Source organism: Tachysurus vachellii, chromosome 19 (genome assembly GCF_030014155.1).
Source record: "Tachysurus vachellii isolate PV-2020 chromosome 19, HZAU_Pvac_v1, whole genome shotgun sequence".
Lineage (NCBI taxonomy): Eukaryota > Metazoa > Chordata > Actinopteri > Siluriformes > Bagridae > Tachysurus > Tachysurus vachellii.
In genome coordinates, this window is record NC_083478.1 from 5060245 (window position 1) to 5087390 (window position 27146).

Genomic DNA, 27146 nt, shown 5'->3' on the forward strand with positions numbered 1-27146 from the left:
ACCCCTACTGTAACATTCAGTCACTGTTGTCACTTGGTACATTGGCCATCAACATAAATATCGCTAGAACTTTGTTCAAAAATATATGTATGTATTTCTCACTTTTTGGGTGACGATGAGGAAACGTGGAGCGCTGAACTGTGGCACGTTTGTCGTTGTTCCAGGCACCTTGGCAGGCAGAGAGTGGGGAGAGTCCAGGACTGTGCTGGGGTTCACCATCTTCTCCACTAGCATAAGCCAGGCATCTAAAAACTCCCCAGTCCCATCAGGTAGTTCGGAATGCTCCAACCCCTCAGACACTGGTACCTTCCCTCCCATGGACAATGCCCAGTTAAACGTCCTGAGCAAGAGGGGCAAAGAAAATAGGGGTTAGAGAATTATATTGACATCAAAGTACCATAGCAGGGTTAAGAATAGCAAGGCACTTCTTCAACTCACTCAAAAAGAGCATCATGGCCTCCAGAGCAGAAGAACTTCTGCAGCATCAGGTGGTAGGGGTACTTCCTCTCGTCAAACAGCATGGGTGAAGTGAAGCCAACGGAACAGATGAAGAATGTCAGCCTGAATAGAACCAGACACATTGATAGATTTGAAGGCACACAGACAGAACAAACAGGTACAGCAGGAGACAAAAGAAGACTGATGAGGTGTACAGGTCTGGCTTTTTCACACTGTACCTGAAGCGAGGGGTAGGGGTATATGGAGGGGGCTGCCAGCTCAGACCTTTGGTGAGCAGTTTAGTAAGTGAGGAAGCAGTTGCCCGAGCAGCTGGTGTCGGAGCAGTGCCCGTGTTTGTTGTGTGGTGGGAGCGGCGCTGACGGACAGGTGAACCCACGCAAAGCTTCACCAGCAAGCCAAACAGTTCAGCCAGAGCCCTTCCTAAACGAGAGGACGCTGCAGAAGAGAAGTACGATGAACAGTGTGAACGCTGACAGATGAACACTGATAACACTTTGTATCACATGAACCATATAAGATGAAAACTGCTACTATAGTATGATCAGAAATTCATGCGGAAGTGACTATCACCATCATAAATGACTATGACGTCCCATTGCCCTATGACTTCAAGTGCAAATTTAGAGTATTTACAGACACAGAACAAATTAACTTACTTGCTTGAAATGCTATTTTGAGACAGCGATTCAATTTAGAAAGAACACTAGTCACATGTTCAGTCTTTGTACATTTGTCTTTACAATGACAAATATTGCAAAAATGCAAAACCAAATAAAGCCATGTGGAAAAAGAATGAGAGTTGATGCAGGGACTGACCAGACAGCAGAGGTTTGATTTGCTTGATGCGTGTTGCCATGGCAGGAGTGAGTTTAGATTTGGCTTTCGGATCAGTGGTTGTGGGCTCGTCGGTCTCCATTGGCGCGAGGGCATCTCCATCCAGACCCATGCCCTCCAGCAGACCCTGTGCTGAGGGGTCCACACCCACAGACAGAGCCTCTGCTTCAGCTAGAGGTAACACCAGCAGAGAAAATTTAGTCGAGTATAAAGAAATAAGACACTTACTGTACAATGGCAAGTAAATATAAAGGAGTGAAAAGCATGCAAAAAGGAAGTACTAAGATTCAAGGTAGAGAAAAAGGACAGACAGGTAAGCAGAGGTTTATAGGGAAGGATTTATGCAGAATCACCATGGGGCAGTGTTTTTTTACCGGTTCTCCGGCCTCCACTAGTCGCAGTGCTGCTGGAGGGTTTTTCTTCTTTAGGCACCAGTTTCTGCATGTCAGCCTGGCCGAATTCACAGCCAGGAGGGAGACTGCACAAAAACAAAACACAACTCAATACATAAAACCCAACTGCCTCGGAACAAAGGCTTGAATTCATGGACAGGACCGTGCATCAAGGGCCCTAAATGTGGGCTTCCAGTGTGTCTCTTATATTTAATACTAAAGTCAGTAGGAATTTTTAGCCAGTTGACTGACCCCAAGCCCTATGCATGACTGGAGCTACCCAAGCATTTCTTTTGCTGTACAGCTTGAGATTTACATATTTTTGAAAATCAAAATATGTAAATGAGAAACATCGGTGCATCTAGAAAAAGGTTTGAATTAGAAAAGGTTTGATAAGCAGAGACCGAGGGACAAAAATTATCCATGGTTCTGAATTAGTCAATTCAGTCAAAATAGTATGAATTTATGGGTTGACAGAAATAAATCATATGCAAAGCAGTTCATTTTTGCTAATATTCCTTGTAATCTGGGAATTTAAAATAAAAAAAAAAAAAAAAAAAGAAGCATCACGTTCATTCTAACAGTCAGGATAAAGGCTAATAAATTTGTGCTAAATTATGTGCTCCACAAGCTATTTTGTTATTTTAGAATCCTGACACAGGTTCATCTATTTTAAAAGTATACTGGTTTCAGTTTTCAGCCAGTGGCTTGGCACCATTACATTCGGTTTCAGCTACAAGGAAGCTGAACGCAAAAGACTTGTTGAAAATAAGTCGAGTGAAGTGTGGTTCTGACCTGTTGGGTGTGCAGAGGGATAACAGCACGGTGCTCTCCCACACCAGTGAGCAGTAGAGCTGACTCAATTTATTTAGTACACTTAGCCCCAGCTGAGAGCCCCACTGGTTCACGGAGATCGCCCGGATTTCACTCTGAGGGGGTGGGGTGGGAGCAAAAAAGGTAATGAATCGTATTCGCCAAACAGTGACAAACACACACACAAGTATACTTTTTTTATATATATTTCATGTCTGAGCTTCACCTGTCCAACTCTGCACGTGTGGACGAACATAAGGATGTATGCATGTGCAGCAGTGAGTGCATGCAGCAGTGGTGTAGCACGGGCAGACAGTGTGGCATCAGTGACATGGCCGGCATTGGCCAGTTCTCTCAGTAGAACCGAACCACCGGGCTCCTCGATGGGCCGATGTAGCGGCTCTAGAGCTGACAGGATGCTGTCCAACTGGCAGAGTCCCTCCTGCAATACCTTTGGCTCATGGGATAAGGTCTGAGCCAAAAAACAGAGTTGTGAAAAACAGTTAAAAAAAATTAAAATACCCAGAACACACGATTTGAAGACAATCTACATAAAATAATTAAATATTTAATACATTGCTCTTGCCCTTTATTTATGGAAAACAAGTAGACCATTTTCCAGACCACTTTTTTTTTTTTTTTAAACTTAGTGTTCAGTTGACTTTTAAAGGTCAGTAACTGTATTATAAAAGAGGAAAACATATGATTCCCTTCACTAACACAGCCTCCCTAATGCTTATGAGAGACACCTTTATATTACTGTTACAACAAATATTCATATGCAAACAACTTAAAAAAAATTCCATACACTTTGTGGTCTAAAATGAAAGCCTTTTATTGAAACCCTGTAACATTTGCAAGTTATTAAACGGCTCTAAGAATAAGGGAGAACCTATAGATGCATTTATTAGCTCACCAAAATAGATTTGCATACGCCAGCCACAGCCTGGCACGCAGCAGATGTGGGGAAGTCTATGGGCAGGTTGGGAAGCCCCAAGATTGACACCAGGGGTAGAAGGCCCTTCTGGTTCACAAACTCCTGACAATGGTCATCTGTTGTGTTGTTACTCAGAATGGACTCCACAAACTTCATCTTAATATGAGAAATAGAACAGAAAATGCAATCAAGTCTTTGGAACTGGAGAAAATGTACTTTTGTAAACGTCTAGATGTGACAAATAGATGTTGCTCTCCTGTGTACTTGCAAATATGCTGATTTAATATGAAGTGCATAATATAAGTCGAAACAGACTCAGCAATGTTGAGCAGCCGTTTCACTATTAGCTGACTCGGCACTTACCACATTGAGAATGTAATCCATAAGAGGAATGGGAATCCGCTCTTCTGTGCCAACCACTCTGTAAAAACACAATCCATTTTATTCACTGAAGCCTTGGCAGTTCCACAAGTCCTGCAAACACCATGAATCAATGTTTCTCTCCAAATAAACGTGCAACCAAACAGGACATTAGGTTAAAACACTAACTGCCTGTTGCTTTCTGGTTCCCCTTGCTGCTGTGTGAAAGTGTGGAGAGCCTCTTCCTCCTCCTCATCCTCACTGGAGGCTTCCTCTGCTGCGTGGTTTGAGCGAGCTGGAGGTACTGTCACGGTCCCGTCTGCTTTCTGAATGGAGGGCTTTTGACAGATGTACTCAGGAGCCCTGCCCAAGTTACAGATCTCCTCTAGCAACTGATGAGCAGATGGTAATACATGTAAACAATAATGGATAAAGAAAAAAAGAAAATAACCAAAAAAAATAAAAAACCAACAACAATAAAACAGCACAACATGAAACGCTAGCCACTCTACCTTGATGATAGCTGTGGTGGCATCGGTTTTCAGTGTAGGCTGATGTCTCATGAGCTCATCCACAGCACTGCCCAAGTTAGAGGCAGTGTCCCCTGAAAAACCACACACAACCTTCATACATGACTTTCATGTCAGAGCACACTCTGACCCAAATTGGTCAGATGCTGTTCACACTGCATCATTTTTTTTTTAATCACCCAAATTGGTTGGTCAATCACTTTATCTGTCAAAGATACAAATACACAGGAAATTATCCTGGCAAAGCAGTACAAGAACATATAACGAGCAAACAAGCAAATGTGTAAAATACAAAACATGCACACCTACAATATTGGAGATGTGTGTATAATATAAACAAGACAAAAAGCCAATTTGGGTCATTTGTTATCGATGGCTCATTTAGAGGTGTGACTGCTAAAATGCCTGACTTCATTTTGCAGTAGGGTGAAAGGTTTAAGTGTCTCACTAAGCCACCACATCACTTCTCATTAAATTCAGCACAACTTTCCTGCTTAATTCAGACCAAATTCTCATCATAGCTGCCACTAAAAAGTGGTTAAGTTACGGATACGGTGTCACTCTGCCGCACAGGTAAACCTGATGTTCATTTGTTTTGCTTATTAATTTAGTTTATCGGTTTACTTTTACACTGTAAAAGTTACTTAAATGCTTGTGCTATGCATTTGCAGATAGACGATTACTAACGGTGCGCTAAATCATCTCACTGCCCTTCTGCTTCATCACTCACCCAGTGGGTCAGAGCTGCGGCGGCGTCGCATCGCCGGGAGATAGTCGGGTGACAATAAAACCTTGAACAGACGTTCGAAGGGCTGGCACTGGACGAATGAGTGCAGGCCACGGGCGTTTAGGCACAGGGCACTGAAGACATTGGGCAAGGAACCCAGCACCTCTCGGGTGGCAGGGACCTGCAGAGACAGAAACTGTGAGAGAGAGAATCAGAGAGAAAAAAAGCAGAGTAGGGGAGGAACATGAGAGAGAGGATCGTGGGAAAATGCCAGGAACAAGACCGTCCAACAGGTGTGGTGCGTTCTGCTGGAGTGTGAGGATTGGGGAAGTTAATTCGAAAGAGCTGGCCGAGAAAGAGTGAATGAGACTGTGAAAACAACAAACAAAAGTCTATGAGTGGGCAGTGAGACAAGATGTCCATTCACCCAAGGCTCGCTAACAGAGATGCTGTTATTCTCAAACATGCAGAACGGAGGAAACGTGTAGGTTAAACAGAATACAATAGAGGAAATGTAAAGAAACTAAGGAACGAAGGAGGAAGCAGAGTATGAAAGAAAGGGAGGGGGATTGATACGCCAGACTCACATCTTTGATGAGCAATGCATGTAACATGACATCTGTTAGGCCGTTGTCCTGCAGGGAGGAGAGGAGAGATGGCTCCTGGAACACGAACACCGTCACCACCTCCGTCGCTGAGAGAAAACGGCAAGATTGCTTTCAGTACATTATACCTTATTTATTATGCAGTATATAAAAATGCCTTTAACTTTAGACAATGACAGTTTGAGGGGAAAAAAGAAAACTGCAGGTGCCCATGATGTGTTGCTCACCCAAGAGGAAGAGTGATGGGCCATAATACTCTGCATTACTGATGATGTGCTTCAGCGAGGTAGGCAAGGACCCATCCATCACTATTAAAATAAATAAATCTTAGTCATTCATATACAAGAAAAAGTTACTATTATACAGATAGACATGATAAGCTGTGAAATAGAACTGAAATGTTTTCACACGTTTTTAATCCACACATTTTACATGCAAGCCGATGGAAAAAGTGCAGTGCTTACAACATTTTTAAAAGAGAGAAAAACCAACACAAAGAACAAGTAAAGTAAAGTTTAAAGTACAAAAAAACAGATAGCAAGCTAGGGTTAGGCCAAAACTAGCTAGAACCAGTAAGAGCATTCTTATGGTTACAGTTTCATAAAAATCAACAATAAAAAAAAAAGGTGTGAAATTACCCTGATAAACAGAAACATCCAATACACAAACCTTGACCAACTTATTTAATTGCAATTTCCATTAATGGCAATAGTGGCAGTATTATCTAAACAGGAAAAAAAACCATTGTATCCATAAAAGACCCTTTTACCGTGGCGTATTCCATCTGAAAAGGCTGGGTCCTGAATGGCTTTCTTCAAAAAGTTCAGCATGGATTTGAGCAGCGCTGCCCTCTGAGGGATGCACTGCACACCTGAACACAGTAAAGCAAAGCGTGTTATTTAACCACCTGTTTGCTGTTGCATGTGGGATCAGAGACAGTAGCTGGGAGTTCATTCACCTGCTCTTGGCGAGCTCACTGTGCTGCTCTGTGCACGAGGTTCAGGTTCGGTTTTGGAGCCTGTGGAAGTGGAAGGTCCTGGGCTGCTTTCCATAGCAACCTCAGACACTGCAGTCACACAAGCATTTAGTGCAGCATTAGAATATGTATATAATATTAGAGGACATCAACATTCAGCATCAAAAAGATCCATGTCAGCTAACTGCATTATTACAGAAGTGACATCTGACCAGACGAGTAGTACGTCTGCATTCTACAATTTTAGATAGTACAAACTGGAAATAAAGCAAAGAGGAACTGACTGTCCATATCTGTGTCCATGTCCTCAGTTTCAGCAGTTGTACTAGGCCTCTGGATCTTTGGCTTGATGACAAAAGGGCACTCTTTCCTGGACAGGTCCACTTCATGCTGCATAGACACAGTCATATGAGAACAAAACCATGCACCATTTGCAAAGGTTCTAATGCCTGAGCTGTTTAAGTGAGAACAGTATATAACTTACATATTACATAGAACAAACTGCACTAAATGTTTGACTTAAATTGTAAGTAGTAATTCTTTAAATCAATAGAACGATTCTCAAAATGTTCTATGAACACACATTTCAGTAAGGCTTAACGTTGGAAGATAAAATGTTAACCATCTGAAAATAGATTTGAAATTGGTTTCCGACGTCTTCGACAATAAAACATGTAGAGCATCAAGCCATGAGCTCAGAACAAATTAAATTGTTGAGAAATCTGGGATGCAGAGCTTTTTGAATAAAGGCAGGGATGATGAGAAGTGAACTCAAGGAGAAATTAAATAAAAATCATTTAAATGTTAAACCCATCTACTTAACTGCCAGAGTACTAATCTTAATGTCTAAATATGTAAATATAAAACATCTAACTCAGACTCTTTTGGACAGGCGAACTCTGACAGACCTAACAGAAGCAAATCTGGCCTGGTTTGTCCTCGATGGATGACGAGTATATTGTGTTTTAAAGGAACGTGTGGTCTCATTAAATCGTGAGGGAAGATGAGTGCCTGTACCTCAAGTCTGCAGATGAAGATAGAAAGGCCGCTGTGGGATTGAAAGGCAGCCATGTCCAGATTGGTAATGAGATCCACAACACGTACCGCCCGCGTCACAAAAGTGATTTGGTCCTGCTCATCTCCCAGGAACTTGATCACCTAGAAACAGGGGTGTTGCTTACAAAGCTGTTCATGGTATGAAAGATAAGATGAATTAAATACGTTTAAAGAAACATACGTAAGAAAGGAAACAAACCCTAACCTTCAACAAGGCCTCCATCATCCCACAGGAGACCAAGGCCTCTCCACCAGCATCATAACTGGCCAAGTGGTACAGGAAAGAAAACAGAGCTGTGGCAAACTGGTGTGGGTATGGCTCCATCAGAGGGTCTGACATTTGCACAAAATGGAAAAAAATTACATTTAAAAAATTTATTTAGAGCAGTAGTGTGATTTATGTGAAATCTCATCATTACAACACAGAATCTTTTCCTTACCAATCATGGCTTGTATGCAGTTACGGACCAACACGGGCAAGAAGCCGTGGTAAGAAGCTGTGCCGGTGCAGTCAATAATATTTGAAAGTTTTGGAGTCCGTTCCAAGTGGACAATAGACGTCAAAGTACGCAAAGAGGCAGCCTTTATGTCCTGTCATAGAGAGTACATGAGCATTCATCAAAACACAGCAAAGCTTCTTCGTTAGTTTCATTTAGCATCAGTCAAATGTTTGAAACATGTTCAAGTCAGTCATTTGCTTGAGAATAACAAGATTTTTCCAAGTTTGGATGGACTCCAGGGCTTCCATGTGACAATAATATAATATGTATTGTTTTAATTCATGCATAATTCATTCTTCCAAATCAGCTTCATACTATTTTATCCGGACAGCAGCGAATCTGGAGTCAATCCCAGAAACACCGGGCATAGAGAGGGAATGTCACCTGAATAGGAAGACGGTACACCAGAAAGCATAATACACAGTCGATTACAAATGACCAATTTAGTGTCACCAAATGACCTACTGGCATAATTTCGGAGGTGGGAGGAAACCAAAGAACCTGGAAGAAATCCACAACATGCAAAACTCTGCATAGACAGAAACCTGAGCAGAGACAATAATCCTTACTCAAGGGTATTTTCTGTACTATCAGTCAGAAAAATAGCATCGATGGTCAATACTAAATACGTGAATGCACAGTATCAGAGTAGTGCGAGTTGTGGGAAAGGTTTTGAGGGTCAACCATCCATGTTCGAATAAAAATTGCTAATAAATTCTAAAGATTGTGGGTTATGGGGACTTCTTTTCTTTAGTCGGTGCAGCCGGGCTTTTAAGACCTCAAACAACAAAATAAAGCCTCGGAGATCAAACAAAAAGGTCAAAGCAATTCAAGTGCCAGAAACACAACAGAAACCAACACAGTCCTAAAAGACCCTCCCAGTAAAGTTAACACTCATTCTCCTATTAAGAGCGACAACCTACAAATGTAAGGAACAAACCTTCCAGAGATGACCTGTCTTGTTACAATCACTTTCCACACAAATTTTTAGAAGCTTTAATCTTTTTCTCTTAGAACATCTGGCAAAGGAAAACGTTAACGAGAAGCAAAGAAAATGCAGGGATTGAAATAAGAGGAGAAAGATAGTGACAAAATACTGAGCTATAAAGTCGCTGGAGTCTTATAATGAGCATGGCTGACAAAAAGAAAAGTGTACTGTTTGTTCTACACGCTTCCCAACATAACGACTACACTAGCACAAACGCACGGACACCACAAAGAAATTCATCCCAGCAGCAATTCTCCCTACCAGCCAGTTCTCCAATCAAAAATGAAACAAATCTTCATTACCTATGGATCGCTGGCCATTTTCAGCAGCAGAAGAGACTGGGTTTGTGCGCATAATTACTGAAGTGAAACACAGTGTTAAATAGACCTCGTTTTAAGCATAATTCTTCATAAATGCATGCTAATTGTATATTTTGAAGTAAAAAATGTCTTTGGGCCAAAACAAGCTGTGGGGTGTATGTAGAGAAAAGAATCATAATTTTACACACAGAATAACAAATCAATGTTAAGCGCAGAATGAGAAATCGTGTTGAAGCTGGAAATGTGTGTATAATTACACCCTCTTTACTATAAAACTGCACAGCAATTTTGACAGTGGCATTAGGAGAAGTATCTATCTAAAGATAATGCATAGATGGCAGACACAAATGTCAGCGAGAGAATGGAGCCCCTTATTACAGCCACGGCTGTATTACTAGCGCTCTAACAAGGGCTTCACCGACATGCGCTCAAGCGAACAGTCTGACAATAACGGAGTGAAAGTAAATACTGTACCACAGGCCAAAGCTGTCATAACTGCTAGTGCAACATGCCAAAAAACAGTACACCATCACCTCACATTTATTTATTGTCTTTTGCTACTGTGAGGTGAACAGCTGTGGACAAATTAGTACCTGGGCTCCTGGAAAAAGCAGGTTCCACAATTCGAAGAAAAAAACAAAAAACAAAACACTTGTCCTTTTTGACTAATCCTTTCAAATACTGCCACTGAGGAACGATTTGGTCGACAGCTGAATGAGCGAAACTCTGATGAATCAGATCAAAATAAACTGAAGTGCAAAGCTGTCATAAGAGCCAAATTCACTTAACACATTAACCTTGTGGTTAAAACACATTTGAATTGAAAGACACTAGCATGACTCAAATGATGAGGACAGAATATAAATATAATGCAAATGTTTTTTGTCTTGTTTTTTTTCCCACTGAGGACATAAACGTGATCATAGCCTTAAAGCTGTTTCTAACTAGCCTGCTGTATTTTATCACTAAGCATGCTAACACTTTTTGCCCCTGATCAGCTAGCATTCCAGGCAACTAAAACATGGAACTGGGCAGCAGACTGAGCTTTTGCTTGTCCAGTGGATTAGTTAATGAATTTATGATTTGTCCACCTAACCAGAGACGACAGCATGACTAAAACATTAGCCAAATTCTTAATTCCACCAACTTAAACAGTTTATTTAGAACAAACATGCAATGAAATGGGAATTCGAACAATCGTGTATATATACTGACGTCCCTAATTTCTAGTCGTGTGGTTAAGACACCTGCGTATGTGCCAGTAAAGTGTGTTTAACAGCAATCCTTTTGGGATAACAGAGCAATAACACGACAGCTGGTACATTATGATTCAGGGAGTGAGGAGCAGAAATTCTCACCACCAGCTGTTTGTCTGTGATCTGGAGAACATCCACCAGCTCCTCAATCAGCCCGTTGTAGAGTATACTGTTGGCTGATTCCTGGAGGGCGTTGGAATACACTACAAAAACACAAGCACAAAACGACCACCTCAGCACATGTGCAGCGTAGGAGCCTGACACTCTTTGAGGAAAATAAATGCCAATCCTTAACTTGGCTGGAGCCTGAGACGGCACTCACCTAGTATGGAGATGGCGTGCAGTCTGGCCTGCACAGCCTGCAGTCGCTTCTTATGGTTGGAGAAGCCATGTGCCAAGCGGATGTGTGTGAACAGCAGAGTCTGCTTGTCTTTAGGGATGTTGTACATGACAGTCAGCGACTCCATGATCTCGGACGGACTTTCTGAGATCTAAGCACACGCCAGAAAAAGGCAATTAAAGCCAAGAGGGATCAATATGGCATTAAGGCTTCTAGCAAATTAACAGGCTTAACAGGAGCTCACCTTATCAAGTTGTTCAATGTGGATGTAGTGTAGAGTGTTGCTGCTAGACTGTTGAAAAGAAGTAATTTAAATATATTCATGTTTTGTGCATTCGACATGGCAACACCAATAGTAAACTCACTATTAGTTCTGTTTAATAGAGTCGGAGTAAGAACTAAATGGGGGGAAAAAAGTAATCCCCTACCTTTTTCTCCATTTTTACCTCGGAGCTCGGCTCGGCATAGAACTCAAAGTGCAGGGTGGTGGCACTAGGTGGATATTTCTAGACAGACAAAGGGCAAAACAAAGATATGACAAAGAAAAAAACAAAACACACATTATAAAGCGCCTAAAATAAAGACGACCCGATCAACAGATACCAATGGTGTAATGAAATCCCCCAATAAACTATACTACGTTATTTTCTTAATTTAAACCTCCATTCATGATTTAAATATGCACCAGAGAAAGGGTTTATTTTATTTCACGTATAATACAAAATATTTGTAGAGAAAAACACATAGCACAAGCTACAGGTAACTATGTTGATCTTAAAGGTGCAGATACAAACTTTATAGCCAACGCAATAGTCGGAACGACTGATATCTTCAATCATCTCCAGCCTTGCATATTCTACATCAATGTCTGATTACACATTTACACTAGAAATCACTAAATCATGGCTTACTGTCATGGGCAAATCTCTACAGCACTCAGCCAGGCCAAAGCCATTCTCCTTCCCGCCCCAGCTCTGTGGAGAGATTGGGAAACATGCTGAAAAGACATATAGTGGATGAAGGAAAACAACCTTCAGCCCCAAAAAAATCAATGGACTAAAAGCTCAGCATGCAGAATACATGCAACACAAGTCAGCCCTGAACCACTTCAAGCTTTTACTAAAGTTAACAGGGGTATTAGTAATGCAGGGTGTTACTCAGAGCCTGTGATGATCCTACCTCAGCCAGGTGCTGCAGGCGAGCGAGCAGAGGGCTCCTCTTGTCCGAGCCTAACCTGGTGATGTAGTTGGAGCGTTTGCTGAACACATACAAGAGGTTCAGCACAGACAACACCACCTGCATGTCACATGATGCTAGAAGCGTGGTCAAGTGCTGCAAACAGAACAAACAGACACATGAAGGTTAAGCGATAATACGGATACGAGATGCTGCTCGTATGGGATGCACAAATTCTGGAGTACCTCTATGGAGCTGTAGAGGTGCCGGGAAAAGCTGTACTCTATTAGCAGAGCCGTGAAGTTAAGCACTGCCAGAAGCAAGGCTTTGAGCTGCCCGTTGTCTGGTCGGTCACACACCAGCATCCAGGACATGTTCTCCACTGTCTGGCCTGCATCGCATAGGATCCCGTCAAAACGGTCCAAGAGATCTACCCAGTGGTAGAGCTCACACTAAGAAGAAGCAGAGAGAAGTCTGTTTTAGACACTTTTATTAACACTAGTATTGCTCATACATGTAATGGGTTCTGTGTCTACCTTTCCAATGTTCCATGTTTTGATGTGCTGCAACTCCAAGAGCAGCTGCTCATCGCTGCATCCCTTCAGCTTCTCTATCAGCGCTCTGCAGTCAGCAGGCTGAGGGGTGAGAGAGAGAATTAAACACATGGATAAAAAAAATTTAAAAAAAAGTACAATTTATGCCTACAATATACTGTATAATAGTCTTGACCTATACAATATGGATCAGAGAAGCCTGCAATATGCAAATGTGTCACATTTATATACAAGCATTCTTTAAGCATTATGCAAGAAACTCTCAAGTGTTTTAGACAAGTTTATCAGTTTTTATATGAAAGAGAGAGATTGTAGTTATGGAAAAAAAAAACGAATGCAAGCCGATCTCAAACCCTGAGCCTACACTGCCTGTCATATCACAATCGCGATATGCTATGTTATTTCTGTCCATAACATGCAGCCCTAAGATGCACATCACACTCAAGGATTAAAGGATACAAAAATCTAAGCATACTGACCGCTTCAGTGGGGGTTTTCTTTAGTTTCGTTCGGTCGACCTTCATGGTTACTCTGTTCCTGCAGTCAACAGCATTTATGTGCGTCAATACCAAAGTGCATTAAAACACAGTATTTTATTGAATTACTATACAGTGCATACAATGCAAATAATCACTATAAAGCATACATCAGCATCTTGCATTTATATATTCACATGTTCATACATTATATTTACTTACGGTAATTATTTTGGCAATTCCAAATTAACAGCATCTTTCAGATGTAATACCTAAAATGAAAAGAAATCTTAAAATGACGCTTTGACACTTTCCTAGTCAGAAATCCTAGCACCTTTTTTTAAACATATAAATTATAAAACAGTTACATCAGACATATGTCGGATGTGATTCTGTAAACTTGCTCTCTAAGGGCTGAAGCGAATCAGCTTGCTCATGATGTGAGAGTAAGCTCACACTAGTCACTCTGGATAAAAGCACCTGCCCACTGACAATGTAAACGAATGCCATATAGAAAATCAGTGCGCTTTGCTCCATAAGTGATCAGAAGATATCTTGAGCACTACTGTCTAAAAGCCACGACTTGTCAACGGAAGTAATTTAACGCAGTGTTTCATTTGGTCTGTGTTTAACTTGTAGGTATTCCCTTCAGTAGGAACGGATACACAAAGATCAAACATGGCACACTGTTTAGAAGGAAAAAGCTAAACTTGCTGGTAAGTAAAGAGATTTATACTTTCTTTATTTAACCAGGTAAGTCAATTGAGAACCGGTTCTCATTTACAACGACGACCTGGCCTGAGTTTTCATTAAAAAGAAGGACGGAATCCCACCATCCTAGTCTGATTTCACTTAAATCAGGGAATTAAGGCAAGACATTACAGAATGTAGTACTGCAGGCTTTTGTGACAAATGCAAATTGCACCTTTTTCCACTGTAAATACTTTGTTCGTGTCTTGTCAATGTCATCCTGTTACACTGTGGAGCTTCTGTCACTAAAACAAATTCCTTGTATGTGAAAACATACCTGGCCATAAACCTCTTTCTGATTCTGATTCTGAATCTGATTTTGAAATACAGCAAGAAGCATAAAAATGTTACAAGAGAATGGAAAAAAAGGTTTTGGTCTCTATTGGTCACTAAAACCTCCCATTCCCATAATTCTGCATACTAAAACAAACATACTGAGATCCATTCAGACTTTTTTTTTTTTTTTGCTCTGGCTGGAGTGGAAGAACTCTCGTTGTCCTGCTTTGAGCTCTGACCTCAACCCCAACTATAACACCAACTGCACTCCAGATCTCTTCACCTGACATCAGTTTCTCATCTCACTAATGCTCTTGTGGCTGGATGATCACAAATCCCCACAGCCAAGCTTCAACATCTAGTGGAAAGCCTTCCCAGAAGAGTGGAGCTTATAACAACAGCAAAGGGAGACTAAATCGGGAATGTGATGTTCAACAATCACACGTGGGTGTGATGGTCAGATGCACTCCAATTTTTAGCCATACAAGTTCATCATATCACAATACATGAAAACGTTACAGGATTCATGATGTTATAGATGTTTGTGACCAAACTGCCAATAATGAATAGAAGAAAACGCTGTACCATGGTAACATCTTACAAATTTAAAGAATAGGATCAAACTTTTAACACCAGACCAGATGCTGTCCATGTAACAGGTCTAGAAACGTATTCGCTAGCGTACTATGTCTTAAAAAATTCTAAATCATACCTCACGGATAAAAAATGATCACAGCTCAATCAGGCTTCAGTTTCATTTCACAACACTTCGGGGTTACATGAAAGGGGCTTGATTCATGTTGGTTGTACTTAAGACAATCTACACCAGTGGTTCCCAAACTTTTTGCACTCATGGAAACCTTTACATATAAAATAAACTTAAAGGACCTGAGAACACATATCCAAGGTGACCTTATTTATAAGCAACTCGTTTTGAGTTATCCCACTCCGCCCCCCAAAAAAAGCCTAAAGACTGTAAAAACCTAAATCATAGTGTAAAGCCAAACTTTTTCTACAGGTTACTAATTTGTGTGTTAGCAAAATATTTAAAGTAAATGTGGACTCGAACTTAATGAAAGACACATGGGGACAGCTGGTACTGAAACTAAAATGGTAGACATTGACATTAGGAAAAAAAAATTGGGTAATTGATTCCTTAAATGGTCTATTACTAAAAAATAAAAGTAAAAGTAAAAACAAAAGCAAACCTGAACTATGAGATACGAACTTCAGAGCACCCAGGAACATAAAAACACCGACATGAAACATTATTCATAAAATAAAGGCCGGAAATGTAAATATGCAAAATGTTACAGAAATGTTTACACGAATAATAATAAGGTTTTAGTGAACAACTTCACTGTATAAATAGTAGAAATGACTGGACTGTACTGTGAGCTACTCTTTTTGTGAGTCTTGAAAGCAACACAATGGCTATTATGCTAGCTGTTCACTCCACTGCAGCTAACGTAACTGCAATGCAACAGCAAAAATGCACTGACGTGCGCTGTTAGCTTAGCTAGCTTAGCTTAGCTTAGAGTTGTCACCACAGAATTTCAACAAACGACATTAAGTATACCGACCATACAACAATCCTATTAGATAGTCGTGTAAGATAGTAAAAAATATCCAGAAAATAGAGTACATATATTTATATATAAAGCGTAGTCAGAATGAAATTCTAACGCCGAAAACTAGCAAGCAATGCTACAGAATACGATGTCACTTAGCATTAGCTTAGATTTAGCTTAAAGGCAAAGCTAACGCGATTTGAACATAATAAGCAGAAACAAAACGCTTACACGAAGGCGCAACCATACGTTACAACGACCAGACTCAGAAAGGAGGTCTAGCATCGTAAACGAACCAGCAAGCTCTAGCTAGCTAACAGTTTAAACACTTAGCTTAGTTAGCATGCTAGCTAGCCAGCCGAAAGTGCAACCGAAAATTGATCTTGTATGAATGTCAACACAACCACAGAAATTCGTCAGCCTCCCGCGTAAATATATATAAATATGTGTATATACATATGTATATTTTCTCCGTTAGGGTTAAACAAATAAAGAAAATACACCTCGACTTCAGTGGGGGAAAAGCAACACGATAATACATCGATACCTCTGTCACGACAAAAAGCCGTTTCCGTCTCACCAACACGCGCGTGCTGTGTAACTCGAGCGGCCGGCTTACACTGAGGCCTACTGAAGCCTGCGATTACTAAAAACCGTTTGTTCCAACACACATGCGCGCACACATCCTTTAACAGGGTGTCAAATCGTTGTACGATGCGTTAGTCGTACGTACTCAGCCAATACGATCTGCGTATGTTGAAGAGAATCTCGCGGTTTATTTGGAGGAAAAAAAAATGGCCAAAAAGATGCTCGTACACACGGCTTCCGACATGCGCGCTCACGCCGCTCTGCTGGTTGATTCGAGTGAGAAACGCAGAATATCTCGCTGAATCATTCCGCACACAGGCCTGAGCAATATCACACACACACACACACACACACACACACACACACACACACACACACACACACACACACACACACGCGCCTTACTATCCTACTGAGGTTCTAACGTGAACATAATATTTAATTCAATGCTAGATTTAAACCTTTCTAAATCTAAAACTTTTCTCTCAGGCACCAAAACGGACATTTATCTGAATAAAACAAGACTTCAGAAGCTGCAGTTTATGTTTAAACAACTTTACTCATGCAAACTGGCCAAATCCCCCGTCAAATGTCAGACTTTCCTATTAATTGGGTCCCCACCAAGATATAAACACATGTACACACACCTTACTATCCTCCTGAGGTCCTAATATGAACATCATAATTCAATACTAGATTTAAATCTGAATCAGAATCAGAATCAGGTTTATTGGCCAAGTGTGTTGACACACACGGAATTTGGTTCCAGCTGTTTGTGACTCTCAAAAGTAGACATAAATAACATTATACAAACTATATATCCTTCTCTCAGGCACCAAAACGGACATTTATCTGAATAAGAACAAGACTTCAGAAGCTGCAGTTTATGCTCATGCAAACTGGCCAAACCCCACCACCACCACCACCACCACCACCACCATTAGTGTCTAAAGGCACATCAGCACTGTCCATATCAGGAAGATCTGTTGAGTATCCAATATTTATTAAACCTAGTTGACAATTTATAAAACAAATTCACTTTTTAGGAATAATGTTTGAGTTTCAGACACCAAATTTCCTTAGAACACGTTACATTACTGCACATCTGCAGGACACTTAACAGAAAACTTACTGGAGTTAAGCACCAAGTATAAAATCTGAAACTGTTGTTAAAAACAGATATTAATAACCCATCTGTTTTTCCCATGAAAGTCTATTATGGCATGAAAGATGATTAACAACTCACCATAATTATATTTACTGCTTCATATCTATAAGTACTGCATTATCAGAACTGTCAGTCATCACATCATCTGTATATATTACACACACTACTGTTGGACAGCTGGAACCAAATTCCTTGTGTGTGTCAACACACTTGGCCAATAAACCTGATTCTGATTCTGAAGATTAAACTAATGTGTGTTAATAATTTGGAACACACACTATATGGCCTTAAAGGTTTGTGGACAACTAATCATGAAAGTAAGGGGTACTTCCAAAAAAAATGTTTTCACAATGTTAAAAGCATGCCATTGTATAGGATGTCTTTGTATGTTGCGGATTTACAATTTCATTAAAAACTGGGGCACAAACCTGTTCCAGCATGACAAGGCCCCTGTGCACCATGCAAAGTCGATAAAGGTGTTGGAAGAACTCAATTGCTCCTCACAGAGCAATGACCTCAACCCTGAGTGCTGGAAAACCCATAGCTCTACATCAGTGCCTGACCTCACTAATGATGTAGCTAAATTTCCACAGCCACCTTACAAAATATACTGGGAGGCCTTCTCAGGAGATTGGGGGGTAACTGTAACAGCTAAGAGGGACTCTGGAATCTGAGTTTACATTTACGGAACTTAGAAGACACCGTTATCCAGAGTGACTTACAATCTATTTCAACTGAGCAATTGAGCCTTGCTCAGGGGCTTAGCAGTAGCAGCTTGGTGGTCCTGGGATTCAAACTCATGACCTTCCAGGTCAGAAGTCTGACACTTTAACCACTAGCCCACCACATCCCATGAGTTGTTCGAAAGCACATATGGGTGTGATGGTCGTGTGCACATACGTTCCACCATATAGCATGCATTAATGCTATGATGCATAGTCATAATGCTCATATGCAACACAAATCTGCAGAACATACACGTGTGATGAGATACTGCTCTGAATCGTGTACGATTGTACGGATGAATTATGTTTTTATGTAAAAACAAAGAATTGTGATTCATGCTCTGCAAATTTAAGAGTAAATATTCTACAATACATGAGTAAGTAGTAACACATTGTAATAGTAATGAATGTCAGGACAATCATTTTGTCTTCTGTCAGAACTTATGGCTGGCACGAAGACATGCTCCAGACGTCTTCACGAGCTTTCTCAAACTCAATTATGTCTAAAACAAATCCCGAAATGTGACATGCCAGTATTCCCTCGTGACCACCCGCAGTGCAGTCTCTGGTTACGTAAAATAAAACAAACCCACCCTGGATCATTATGATCACACTGTGCTGAGCGTCTGCGCGCGCGCGCGTGCGCGTGCACCAACGCAGCGCGTGCATTCCTCACGACACCCCAGCTCTTAAACACCTCCCGCCCCCCGCACGCGCACACACACACACACACACACACACACACACTCCCTCTCTCTCTCCCCCTCAGGCACACCGCATATTAAAAATGGCGGTTTATACAGTACAATGTCCAGACCTTTGCGCCGCCAAAACATTCTTGTTAAGAAAAGCAGTCTATATAGAAATTATAGCCCTAAATCCACTTCCCTGTCTCTAGAGGTTGTTCAGAGCAGTCGACATAAATCTCAGGCTCACACGCACACACGAATTTCGTCAACTTACCTCGTCGCGTCTCACCATAACTTCACCATTTTACAGCAGCAAAGCACAGGGCGTAAATCTCGCGATATCTCGCGAGATCTCCTTAGTCTGAGAGGCTGAAGCGGTGGTGAGGGCGTCCTCGCGCTGTGTGGCGCCATAATAACCAGTATGGTGTGTTCACTCTGCCATAGCCTACAAATGTCACTAAAGTTACTGAATATCTGATTAAAAAGGTCTTGAAGTTGAATGTGCTGTGGGTGATTTTGTGATTGATGTGCCATTTAGCTCTTCTAACTACAAACATTAAAGTTTTTAAAAAATAATTTGCCCACATGGGTTTGATCTGGGTTTCCTGGTTTCCTCCAACCTCTCAAAACATGCCAGTGCATGGATAGGATATTCTGTTATGCCTCTAGGGGTGGATTTGTGTGTGTGTGTGTGTGTGTGTGTGTGTGTGTGTGTGTGTGTGTGTGTGTGTGTGTGTGTGTGTGTGTGTGTGTGTGTGTGTGTGCATTGTATTATGCAGGGTGGGTTCATCCCTCTCACCTAGATGAATGAATGCATGATGCTGTAAATGTTTAAAAATGGTCATATCCCCTCAAAGTAAATAACTCTGCTGATACTGTCTTCCTTTTGCTGTTAAATTAGTAACAGGGTTGAAAGTAACAGCATTTAATTTCAAACTCAGAATGTGGATGACTGGTGTCTATGATGGACATCCGTGATAACGGAATAAGGACATTAACGACTTTCTAGTAATTTGCTTCAAATTTAATTTAAAAGTGATGATTTTTTAATATATATCATTTGTGTATTAGTCACAATATCAGTAAAAAAAATACACTTAAAATAATAATGGGAGAGATGACTGTTCTTCACATCATCTTCAGGAAAATGATATGATGCAATATATTTTAAGGTAAAGGAATTCATACTAATTAATGGAATATAATACCAGTGGGATACAAATGGCAGCCAAATCATGGATTTGCCCATTTATTTCTTTGTTCAACATGTCTTAGAGTGAAATTAAATGGCATAAAAATACCTTACGGGTTGTGAGAAAATCTTTGTTTAATTCAGTACACGAATAACAGCAACAACAGGAATAGAAATAGAAATGCCATTCCCTCTGTACACTCTTACGGGTAGTAAGAAATGTTAACCGAAAGTAACAGTGGTGCACAATTAAGCAGGCTTTAAAATGAATTGATTTATAACATTATAAGATGTTGTTCAGTTATTTAACCCAAATAACTTGCCTCCTGCAAGAAAATTCTATAAAATTAAATACTCTGTGTTCCCAAAATGCTTTCAGCCCTGCTTAATAATGCAAATACACCTTTAATGTCACAGTTTAGCCCTTTTATTTCCTCCATAGAATGAAGTTTGTAACACAGCCTGAATTCATATTCCTGTCAGATTAAACCTCTTGGCGTAGAAGGACACAGCACAGTGATACTGTTCTTACATAATAAATATTAATCATCTATTCATTTTCTGTACCACCTATACTGCACCAGGTTGCAGGGAGCTTAAAGCCTGTCTCGAGGGACATGGCAGGGTATAGGGCATAATCATAAACTATGGACAATTTAGAATTGCCTGTCGTCCTATAATTCACAGGAGGAAACCAGAGGAAACCACAGAAGCAAGGCAGAGGCAGGAATCTAATCCCGAACCTGGAGGTGCAAGGCACATGTACTAACCATTAAGCCTCTGTGCCCAGCTAAAATTAGTAGATGAAGTACACCAAGATGACCAGCAGGGGGAGGTGCAGGCAAGGGCAATACGGTAAACAGTTAATCCAGGCAGATGTACGGATTAGGAACACATCTATCAGGTTTATATATATACGGTATAGATGTTTGGATTGCACACAGATAATTTAATAGATAAAACCTCCTAGAATCCATGGATTTCAAAGGCCATTTTGACTTCAGTAATCAGTAATTCTGCTCAGAAATATGAACAGGCTCCATAACGACGTAGTACAATGTGAAACAGGTAATACATCATCTGTACTGGTGAATATTTAGCACAGTACTATGCAGTTGTCTGCCTGCTTGTTCCACAGAGTCTATATGAGTTGAACCATGATTACGGAAGGCCAAAAGGATCAGGATTTTTTCTATAAACAAGCACATTATACTTTTATTATAGCTTTAAAACTGCCATTTGGCTGTGTTTACTATGTACTTTATTCTATTTGACATTATCTTAAATAATAATAATAATCTTTTTTGAATGATCTAAAATGTGTTAAAGATGCTTTTAACGTTTGCCATTTTGTGATACAAAGTTCTCTAAAATTACAATTCTGACTTGTGCCAGTCACTGATTTTAATAGTTATATATTCCGCCTATAAACCAGGTCAGCTTTGAAAAGGTACCGTGTTTCTAACGCGTAAAACTGGAAAAACAACAACAACAACAACAACAAAACATTTTGAACACTGTATTAAAAGTAAAACTTTTTTGAGTAGCACGACCCTTTCGGCATTCCATAGCCCGGCGCCATATTGCAGCAGCGCCTCGTGCAACCTCTGAGAGCGCGTTAGGTTTGCGTTGTCCTTAGCAACAGCAACAACTTCCGCATGTCCATGTTTAACTGCCAGCTCGGTTTCTATACGATTTGTATTTTATTTATTTGCATACGGGCAATCTAATCGATTTAAAAACAATATAGGCATGTTCCTGTGTTGAATGATGTATTTCCCTACCAACTATACACGCAGGTATGTTAGACTGATTACATTATTAGCTGTTTGCTAACTATCTAGTCATCAGTTTGAATGTACAGCATCACAGATACATCATGATATTGTCCTAATGGCACTGAATAACAACTGCATTACAACTGATTACTCATGCAGGCTGTAAATTTAACTAACTCATTCTCATTTAAAAGGTTTCCCATTGCTAAGTGCCAAGTGACCAGCTAATCAATCAAGTTAAATGGTTTAACAATCTGTTTTAATCTGTTTTATTAGTTCTAGTTCAATGTTGGGGATAAGCTGCTTGGTCCCAGCCCGTTTCCTCACACTTATTGCCCACATGGTTATAGTCATCACCATATTTTGGTCAAGGGTGAGTCTCCTTCTGTAGGCCTGAGCATCATTTATCACATAAGTACATATACAAATTAACCCTAATCCTAACTTTCTGGCTCTAGACACCAGCTATTGTTTTGCTTTCCAAAAGGTGTTCTAAATCAAATGTATCCTATTTAATCTATTTATCATGTGATCATGCTAATCTTTTTTCTATGGCTGTGCTGCAGGAGAACAACGTGAGAGCTTGTCTGCCACTGACCTATACAGTTGAAGAATATAATATAGAGGACATCAGGTAAACGTTTGTTAAGAAAGATGTTTAGTCAAACACATCACAGGGCCACAACACATAATCAGCTGACAGTGTCTGAAGCTGATTGTAGTTTTTTTGGCCAATGTGACACTTCGATTATTAGACCGTTCTCAGCTCAATCGACGTTGCATTGTTGCTCAGTGATGGAGATGAGAAATGGAAGCAAACAAAACAAGTTCAAGAATCAGAAAAAAACATGCATGTAGAGTATCTTAATTTTCCAGCTTGTCAGCATTTCCCAACTTCAACGCAGTTTAGATTTCACTATATATGCATGATCTATTAACTGTATACATATGTATGAATACCCATTGCATATAACACAGAGAATTTAATGTTTAAAATATACTGTAAGTTTAAAGGGAAAGATTTGGTCTTTTTGCTGTAATCTGAACTGTGGAGAAAAAATAGGCACTTTCCCTGAAATTCCTAAATATACAAGACACTAAATACTCTCAGTGATAACATTAGAGTTTATCAGTAGTCCTTGTTTGGCAATATTTTTTGAGTTGGCTTTGAGTTCTAATTGTAATACACCCTTATTCTTTTTTTTTTGTATTCTTTCTTGTGTGCAGGCTGGTGGTGGCTTTATCTGTGACCCTGGGTCTATTTGCAATAGAACTTGCAGGGTTTTTCTCAGGAGCCTCCATGTTTGACAACAGTCAAGGCCTTTTATGTATCCTTACCTGTAATGTCATCATTTTAATCAATCATCACTGCTGAATCCAAAACTGGGTGGACTTTCACTATTACATTTATTTAAGTAACGTCTCCTGAAGATATACACATCAGTAAGATGTCCTTTGTATCTAGCAGCCCCCCCGACATGAAGGAAGTTTATGTTTAAGTTTAAGTTTGTACACGCTCACCGTCCACTTATAGGAACACCCATACTGGTGCTGATTTATTCTGAATAGTTTAATCGTGTGACAGCGATGCCATGCACAAAATCTTCAGTCAACATTAACACAGAGGAATGCGCCCACACACACACACACACACACACAGAGGTGAGAAATAAAAGAGCAAAAATAAAAACAAAACAAGGAGCCTTATTAAGGTATAGGGACACTACAGGCCTAGAAATGTTTCATAGTAGGATAAAGGTGATCGGTCAGAAGAAAGTTGTATTGATTTGTTCTGTTGTAGGGGACATGAAGGAACTAAAATATGACAGCAAAACCTTCTCCAATGCATAACAGATCCACTTAGGCCCCTCGCTGCAGGGGTCAAGTATTCAAACCTGCATTCTTCTTCTGGTGTATTCCACACCTGCAATCTTCTACTTGTCAAGAATATAATAATCTGACCAGATCACTTTTTCCCGCATCTCTGTAGTTCAGCGTTTATGCACCACTCAAATCTTAAATGTGCATTCATCTTTGTAATGAGGGATTTATGCACTACCAACGTCTCTCTCTATGTACTGATATTGTTGACAGTCCGATCACGTCCGGCATTTACATTCTCTGCTGCGCTTCTGTTTTTCCTCACATATTGCACAAACAGCTTGCTCATTGAATGTGCTCTTTCCATCACATTTTTTCCCTAATCCTCTCCCAATTATTGACATCTTTCTTATAGATCTAAATACAGACGTCACTTTAATCATTGTTGAAACACAGCTATTGCATCCGAGCTCCATGTCGATTCCAAATCCGTGTCTGTGGAATGTCTCTGCATTTTAGACACGTCACAGAGCATGGCACGGTGGTGTCTACAACATTACACCAGTCTGAAAGTATTTGAACTCATTAAGTCTTTCCAAATGTGTGTACTGGTAATTACAATAGTATTGGTGGTACTCAATAACGGTAGTGTAACTGTTGATATTGGGGTTACCTAGGAGATGTGGTAGCGGTGTTTGTGGTGTTGGACTACCAATCAGAAGGTTGTGAGTTCAAATCTTATCCGAACTACCTCAGGTCATGCGGATCTCAGGTGTCATCGGGCATCAAGGCAGGATACACCCTGGACGGAGTGCCAACCCATCGCAGGGCACACACACTCTCATTCACTCACGCAATCACACACTACGGACAATTTTCCAGAGATGCCAATCAACCTACCATGCATGTCTTTGGACCGGGGAAGGAAACCGGAGTACCCGGAGGAAACCCCCGAGGCACGGGGAGAACATGCAAACTCCACACACACAAGGCAGAGGCGGGAATCGAACCCCCAACCCTGGAGGTGTGAAGTGACCGTGCTAACCACTAACCCACCGTGCCCCCGTTTAGCTGTATAAATGAGATAAATGTAAGTCACTCTGGATAAGGCTGTCTGCTAAATGCCGTTTATGTAACTGTAAATATTAGAATGCTGTGTTATTTTGCTGACAGTGAATATTCAGCTACAGCGTGTCATGTAAGCGGCTCTGTGGCACTGCTTTTCTTTCTCTTTGAGCAGTGGCCTTGCAGCATCTACTGGTGGATCTTTGGCTTCTGCAGGTGAGTCTTCAGCTGCGGTATAACAATGCTACGGTCTGTGTATCTGTTTAGTGCTACAAATATCCGTGTTTGTATCTGTATTCTGATTTAAACCAGAAGCGTATTTTAAACGATTGGAATTTTTAACCCTACCACTTTACACATGGAAATATTGGAAATCACAGAGAAAACCCCAGGTTTAGAAACGCCATAGAAATATGTTGGCTCTACCTGCTCCTCAACCTCAGTTAGATCACTTGAATTCATAATTGATCTCTACAACAGACGTATATGGGACCTTTAATCCTTGTACAGTTTATACATTTGTTTTTATTACCTACCCTCAGTATTTTAAACACAATTGAAGACCTGACCAGTCAGTTACTAAAGATGAATGCCTGATGCAGTATGTACATGTTAAAGAACATGGTCTTTATTTGTCACGCAAACTTCTTACTTCGTTTGTGAACCTTTCTGACCTACACATGTAACCATGTAGAAAATGTTATTGTTCATTCTGAATAATTGTATTCAAGTGTTTATACTATGTACATAATTATACTCAGTTGCATCGTTCGTTAAACATTTGTTTCATACTGTATGCAAATATAAGCCTGAAGATTTCTCTATCTCTTTCTTTCCTTTGCTCTTTCAGTGTAATCCCAGCCTTGTATGAGATGATTCTGCTTATTGCTGTTTTTGGTCTGAAGAAGAAACCACTGTGAATTCATCCCTGCTAACTTCTGTTGTCTATAAAAAAATAGAATATTCATTCATTTTCTACCGCTTATCCGAACTACCTCGGGTCACTAGGAGCTCAGGCGTCATCGGGCATCAAGGCAGGATACACCCTGGACAGAGTGCCAACCCATCGCAGGGCACACACACTCACACAATATGGACAATTTTCCAGAAATGCCAATCAACCTACCATGCATGTCTTTGGAGGAAACCGGAGTACCCGGAGGAAACCCTCGAGGCACGGGGAGAACATGCAAACTCCACACACACAAGGCGGAGGCGGGAATCGAAAACCCAAACCTGGAGGTGTGAGGCGAACGTGCTAACCACTAAGCCACCGTGCCCCCAAGAATATATAAGTAGAATATAAGTAGTTTTTATTATTATTATTATTATTAATTATTATTATTATTATTATTATTATTATTATTATGTTCAGAGTTAGGTCTGATTGAACGTGTAAAATGACTGGTGAGAATCTTACACCTTATGTTTTATGTGTTGCAACAATAATTTGTACTGATTTTTTTATAGATTTTGTAATAAAATATTTTATTAGCAGAAAGTCCTGACTGACCGCAGTCAAAAGCGTTTAATAAACTTTACTGTTTACTTCATGTGAACATGAACCAATCGTGTTAACCACAAACTTGTTTTCAAGAAGCCCAGAGATCAATTTTCGGATCAATTTTAGACCAAATATGGATTAAATGTTCAAAAAGCCCACAGTCTCAAAAAATGGTTCAGTTGCAGAGGTAAAGGCCATGTTAGAAACATGAACAAATTACATGTCCAAAACAACAATTGAGTAAATGTGCAAATACAGTTCACACAGTTGTGTGTGTGTGTTTGTGTGTGTAATCGGTAATTATTCAGTACTGGCTGTTGAGGAGTCTGATGGATTGAGGGAAGAATCTGTTGTGAGGGCCCGAATGCTTCGGTACCTTTTTCCAGATAGCAGGAGGGTGAAGGGTGTGTGTGTGTGTGAGGGATGTGTGGGTTCATCCACAATGCTGTTGGCTTTGGGGATGTTAATGAAATTATATTTATGTACGTTGTTATCATACTCAGTGCTGGTATATGGATGTAACGACCCTGATGTCTGTGTGCTCTTCACTCCTACAGTAGATCAATAATCTCAAACCCTCACACCTCATGTTGTGATGTGATGTATCAGGAAGTTATAAAGTACAGTATATACTTTAGGATGAGTTCTAACAATGAAATTCATTTTTATAGCGCAATATTCAATGACCAATCAGTTGATTAGAACGGCTTGTTAACCTAC

The 27146-nt window shown here is 40.4% G+C and overlaps 2 protein-coding genes across 10 annotated transcripts in view; one reads left to right on the forward strand and one right to left on the reverse strand.

Moving 5' to 3' along the window:
- Positions 1-19425, reverse strand: part of huwe1 (HECT, UBA and WWE domain containing E3 ubiquitin protein ligase 1) — a 45117-nt gene extending 25692 nt beyond the window's left edge. For 3 of the 9 annotated variants that reach the window (XM_060895172.1, XM_060895167.1, XM_060895164.1), the window contains exons 1-31: positions 16630-16782; positions 13522-13571; positions 13303-13360; positions 12806-12904; positions 12515-12721; positions 12273-12425; positions 12005-12067; positions 11522-11599; positions 11338-11385; positions 11076-11244; positions 10856-10956; positions 8130-8280; positions 7895-8022; positions 7651-7791; positions 6918-7023; positions 6616-6723; positions 6427-6528; positions 5885-5965; positions 5640-5746; positions 5056-5248; positions 4308-4399; positions 3985-4187; positions 3799-3856; positions 3415-3591; positions 2725-2970; positions 2481-2614; positions 1647-1771; positions 1276-1464; positions 678-894; positions 439-561; positions 103-340 (exon numbers count right to left, since the gene is read on the reverse strand). In XM_060895172.1, the coding sequence (XP_060751155.1) occupies positions 103-340; positions 439-561; positions 678-894; positions 1276-1464; positions 1647-1771; positions 2481-2614; positions 2725-2970; positions 3415-3591; positions 3799-3856; positions 3985-4187; positions 4308-4399; positions 5056-5248; positions 5640-5746; positions 5885-5965; positions 6427-6528; positions 6616-6723; positions 6918-7023; positions 7651-7791; positions 7895-8022; positions 8130-8280; positions 10856-10956; positions 11076-11244; positions 11338-11385; positions 11522-11599; positions 12005-12067; positions 12273-12425; positions 12515-12721; positions 12806-12904; positions 13303-13347 (3882 nt within the window). In that variant the 5' untranslated portion in view covers positions 13348-13360; positions 13522-13571; positions 16630-16782. Of the gene's footprint in view, positions 1-102; positions 341-438; positions 562-677; positions 895-1275; positions 1465-1646; positions 1772-2480; positions 2615-2724; positions 2971-3414; positions 3592-3798; positions 3857-3984; positions 4188-4307; positions 4400-5055; positions 5249-5639; positions 5747-5884; positions 5966-6426; positions 6529-6615; positions 6724-6917; positions 7024-7650; positions 7792-7894; positions 8023-8129; positions 8281-10855; positions 10957-11075; positions 11245-11337; positions 11386-11521; positions 11600-12004; positions 12068-12272; positions 12426-12514; positions 12722-12805; positions 12905-13302; positions 13361-13521; positions 13572-16443; positions 16601-16629; positions 16785-19340 lie in introns of those variants that run through there. The other 6 variants (XM_060895165.1, XM_060895171.1, XM_060895168.1 and 3 more) reach the window with 6 other exon arrangements.
- Positions 19426-21869: 2444 nt separating this feature from the next.
- tmem107l (transmembrane protein 107 like) lies at positions 21870-26511 on the forward strand. The gene is made up of 6 exons (XM_060894136.1): positions 21870-22057; positions 22313-22409; positions 22603-22670; positions 23264-23364; positions 25042-25138; positions 25773-26511. Exons 1-6 carry the CDS (start codon positions 22026-22028, stop codon positions 25840-25842), a joined length of 465 nt encoding a protein of 154 aa, XP_060750119.1. The 5' UTR covers positions 21870-22025; the 3' UTR covers positions 25843-26511.
- Positions 26512-27146: the final 635 nt, after the last annotated feature.